The sequence below is a fragment of the Perca flavescens genome, chromosome 4 (genome assembly GCF_004354835.1).
Source record: "Perca flavescens isolate YP-PL-M2 chromosome 4, PFLA_1.0, whole genome shotgun sequence".
NCBI lineage: Eukaryota > Metazoa > Chordata > Actinopteri > Perciformes > Percidae > Perca > Perca flavescens.
This window is the reverse complement of record NC_041334.1, coordinates 38,841,966-38,846,965: the sequence shown is the minus strand read 5'-3', so window position 1 is coordinate 38,846,965 and position 5,000 is coordinate 38,841,966. Positions and strand designations below refer to the sequence as shown.

The 5,000-nt window shown below is 44.5% G+C and overlaps 1 protein-coding gene across 2 annotated transcripts in view; it reads left to right on the top strand.

Moving 5' to 3' along the window:
- mtss1 (MTSS I-BAR domain containing 1) overlaps positions 1-5,000 on the top strand; it is a 139,023-nt gene that overhangs the window by 112,469 nt on the left and 21,554 nt on the right. For both annotated transcript variants that reach the window (XM_028576720.1, XM_028576719.1), the window contains exon 7: positions 752-909. In XM_028576720.1, coding sequence (XP_028432521.1) covers positions 752-909 — 158 coding nt within the window. The remainder of the gene's footprint in view (positions 1-751; positions 910-5,000) is intronic.

Genomic DNA, 5,000 nt, shown 5'->3' with positions numbered 1-5,000 from the left:
ACTAAGGTCTATATAAAAGAGACTTCAGATACAGTATTAGGGGACCACTAAGGCCTATATAAAAGAGACTTCAGATACAGTATTAGGGGACCACTAAGGCCTATATAAAGAGACTTCAGATACAGTATTAGGGGACCACTAAGGTCTATATAAAAGAGACTTCAGATACAGTATTAGGGGACCACTAAGGTCTATATAAAAGAGACTTCAGATACAGTATTAGGGGACCACTAAGGTCTATATAAAAGAGACTTCAGATACAGTATTAGGGGACCACTAAAAAACATGCTTCTGATTAAGAGTCTGATTAATTCAGCTTCAGGTACTAGCCCTACTATGGGTGCTTTCAGCTGCTCCCAGGCTCTGGAGCACCCTGTCATCACACATTCAACAGTCTGACACATAACTACATTTAAATCCCTCCTCAAAACTCACCTGTTTAAACTGGCCTACTCACTGTGATACCCACCTTCTCTATCAGATTCTCTTGTTTTACTGTCTCTTGTGTTGTGTTGTGCTGTGCTGTGCTGTGCTGACCCCTGCTGGTAGTATCTGGGTATGACAGCCTGAGGGTTACTAACTCTGTTATCACAGTCAGAGTATCCGCTTATATAAGGAGGAGTAAGACGAGGCAGTGTGAGAGCTCGGTGACTTTCTGTCTGTGTTTGTCTGATGTACTAGTTGATTTAATGATGATTTTTAGTTCCTGTCCCCGGATCTTCATCGGTTCCTCCTGTGTGTGTTTCTGTAGGGAAGGACGAGGCGCGGGGCCAGCTGGACAGCGCGCTGCAGGATGTCAACGTGCGTTACGCCGTCCTGGAAGAGACAGAGAAACGGGCCGTGTGCAGAGCGCTGATAGAAGAGAGAGCGCGCTACTGCAGCTTCGTCAGCATGCTGAAGCCTGTACTGGTGAGTGCTGTGTGTGTGTTTCTGTCTGTGTGTGTGTGTGTGTGTTTCTGTCTGTGTGTGTGTTTCTGTCTGTGTGTGTGTGTGTGTTTCTTTCTGTGTGTGTGTGTGTGTGTGTGTGTTATATGGTGGAGAGACATAGAGAGAGACTGAAGAGAGAGAGTGTTATATGGTGGAGAGACATAGAGAGAGACTGGAGAGAGAGAGAGTGTTATATGGTGGAGAGACATAGAGAGAGACTGGAGAGAGAGAGAGTTATATGGTGGAGAGACATAGAGAGAGACTGGAGAGAGGGAGAGAGTTATATGGTGGAGAGACATAGAGAGAGAGAGAGAGAGAGAGAGTGTTATATGGTGGAGAGACATAGAGAGAGACTGGAGAGAGGGAGAGAGTTATATGGTGGAGAGACATAGAGAGAGAGAGAGAGAGTGTTATATGGTGGAGAGACATAGAGAGAGACTGGAGAGAGGGAGAGAGTTATATGGTGGAGAGACATAGAGAGAGAGAGAGAGAGAGAGTTATATGGTGGAGAGACATAGAGAGAGAGAGGAGAGTTGAAGAGAGAGAGTTATATGGTGGAGAGACATAGAGAGAGACTGAGAGAGAGAGAGAGAGACAGTTATATGGTGGAGAGACATAGAGAGAGACTGAAGAGAGAGAGTGTTATATGGTGGAGAGACAGAGAGACTGAAGAGAGAGAGTTATATGGTGGAGAGACATAGAGAGAGACTGAAGAGAGAGAGAGTTATATGGTGGAGAGACACAGAGAGAGACTGGAGAGAGAGAGTGTTATATGGTGGAGAGACATAGAGAGAGACTGGAGAGAGAGAGAGAGAGAGAGAGAGAGAGAGAGAGAGTATATGGTGGAGAGACATAGAGAGAGACTGAAGAGAGAGAGTGTTATATGGTGGAGAGACATAGAGAGAGACTGAGAGAGAGAGTGTTATATGGTGGAGCGACATAGAGAGACTGAAGAGAGAGAGTGTTATATGGTGGAGAGACATAGAGAGAGACTGAAGAGAGAGAGTGTTATATGGTGGAGAGACATAGAGAGAGACTGGAGAGAGAGAGTGTTATATGGTGGAGAGACGCAGAGAGAGACTGGAGAGAGAGAGTGTTATATGGTGGAGAGACATAGAGAGACTGGAGAGAGAGAGAGACATAGAGAGAGAGTGTTATATGGTGGAGAGACACAGAGAGAGACTGGAGAGAGAGAGTGTTATATGGTGGAGAGACATAGAGAGAGACTGAAGAGAGAGAGTGTTATATGGTGGAGAGACCTAGAGAGAGACTGAAGAGAGAGAGTGTTATATGGTGGAGCGACATAGAGAGAGACTGAAGAGAGAGAGTGTTATATGGTGGAGAGACATAGAGAGAGACTGAAGAGAGTGTTATATGGTGCAGGGACATAGAGAGAGACTGAAGAGAGAGAGTGTTATATGGTGGAGAGACATAGAGAGAGACTGAAGAGAGAGAGTGTTATATGGTGGAGAGACATAGAGAGAGACTGAAGAGAGAGAGAGAGTTATATGGTGGAGAGACATAGAGACTGGAGAGAGGGAGAGAGTTATATGGTGGAGAGACATAGAGAGAGAGTTATATGGTGGAGAGACATAGAGAGAGACTGAAGAGAGAGTGAGTTATATGGTGGAGAGACATAGAGAGAGACTGAAGAGAGAGAGAGTTATATGGTGGAGAGACATAGAGAGAGACTGAAGAGAGAGAGAGAGTTATATGGTGGAGAGACATAGAGAGAGACTGAAGAGAGAGAGAGAGTTATATGGTGGAGAGACATAGAGAGAGACTGAAGAGAGAGAGAGTTATATGGTGGAGAGACATAGAGAGAGACTGGAGAGAGAGAGAGAGTTATATGGTGGAGAGACATAGAGAGAGACTGAAGAGAGAGAGAGAGTTATATGGTGGAGAGACATAGAGAGAGACTGAAGAGAGAGAGAGAGTTATATGGTGGAGAGACATAGAGAGAGACTGGAGAGAGAGAGTGTTATATGGTGGAGAGACATAGAGAGAGACTTAAGAGAGAGAGAGTTATATGGTGGAGAGACATAGAGAGAGACTGGAGAGAGAGAGAGAGTTATATGGTGGAGAGACATAGAGAGACTGGAGAGAGAGAGTGTTGTATGGTGGAGAGACAGAGAGAGAGACTGGAGAGAGAGAGTTATATGGTGGAGAGACATAGAGAGAGACTGAAGAGAGAGAGAGAGTTATATGGTGGAGAGACATAGAGAGAGACTGAAGAGAGAGAGAGAGTTATATGGTGGAGAGACATAGAGAGAGACTGAAGAGAGAGAGAGAGTTATATGGTGGAGAGACATAGAGAGAGACTGGAGAGAGTTATATGGTGGAGAGACATAGAGAGAGACTGGAGAGAGAGAGAGAGTTATATGGTGGAGAGACATAGAGAGAGACTGAAGAGAGAGAGAGTTATATGGTGGAGAGACATAGAGAGAGACTGAAGAGAGAGAGAGTTATATGGTGGAGAGACATAGAGAGAGACTGGAGAGAGAGAGTGTTGTATGGTGGAGAGACATAGAGAGAGACTTAAGAGAGAGAGAGTTATATGGTGGAGAGACATAGAGAGAGAGACTGGAGAGAGAGAGAGTTATATGGTGGAGAGACATAGAGAGAGACTGGAGAGAGAGAGTGTTGTATGGTGGAGAGACAGAGAGAGAGACTGGAGAGAGAGAGTGTTATATGGTGGAGAGACATAGAGAGAGACTGGAGAGAGAGAGAGTGTTAGATGGTGGAGAGACAGAGAGAGAGACTGGAGAGAGAGAGTGTTATATGGTGGAGAGACAGAGAGAGAGACTGGAGAGAGAGAGTGTTAGATGGTGGAGAGACAGAGAGAGAGACTGGAGAGAGAGAGTGTTATATGGTGGAGAGACATAGAGAGAGACTGGAGAGAGAGAGAGAGTTATATGGTGGAGAGACATAGAGAGAGACTGAAGAGAGAGAGAGTTATATGGTGGAGAGACAGAGAGAGACTGAAGAGAGAGAGAGTTATATGGTGGAGAGATAGAGAGAGACTGGAGAGAGAGAGTGTTGTATGGTGGAGACATAGAGAGAGACTGAAGAGAGAGAGAGTTATATGGTGGAGAGACATAGAGAGAGACTGGAGAGAGAGAGTTATATGGTGGAGAGACATAGAGAGAGACTGAAGAGAGAGAGTGTTATATGGTGGAGAGGCATAGAGAGAGACTGAAGAGAGAGAGAGTTATATGGTGGAGAGACATAGAGAGAGACTGGAGAGAGAGAGTGTTGTATGGTGGAGAGACATAGAGAGAGACTTAAGAGAGAGAGAGTTATATGGTGGAGAGACATAGAGAGAGACTGGAGAGAGAGAGAGTTATATGGTGGAGAGACATAGAGAGAGACTGGAGAGAGAGAGTGTTGTATGGTGGAGAGACAGAGAGAGAGACTGGAGAGAGAGAGTGTTATATGGTGGAGAGACAGAGAGAGAGACTGGAGAGAGAGAGTGTTATATGGTGGAGAGACATAGAGAGAGACTGAAGAGAGAGAGAGTGTTATATGGTGGAGAGACATAGAGAGAGACTGGAGAGAGAGAGAGCGCCGGCGCTAGAACAAAGCCGTGAATCAGAGATATATAAAACGTGTTTTCGCCGATCCATCTCTAGAAATGCGACTGTAGCGAACATGTCACTATCACTAACGTTATCCACATTCATATTTACAAGAAACATATGATATATCAGCTTCAAAAAAGTGTAAAAGTCTGAAGTTAGAACGAATGCATTGTGCAAAGAGTGGTTGCTATGGAGACAATACACAGTGTTGAGTTCCGTTGCTCTGATTGGTTGGAGGTCTATCCAATGAATGCAGAGGCATTTTCTTTTTTCCTGGTTCAGACTCACATTCGGACTAGAATCTGAGTAGGACCACGTCAGGCTAGGTCTAAACTCTTCTACAGAGAAGAATGGCGTCACTGTTTGGAGATTTGGCATACGTTTGGGTCTTTTTTGAAGAAATGTAAATAGTTTGTTCTTTTTATATGATTTATAATGCTCATTGTTTGTTGCATTGCTGTGGGTGTAATATCAATAAATATGACATTATTA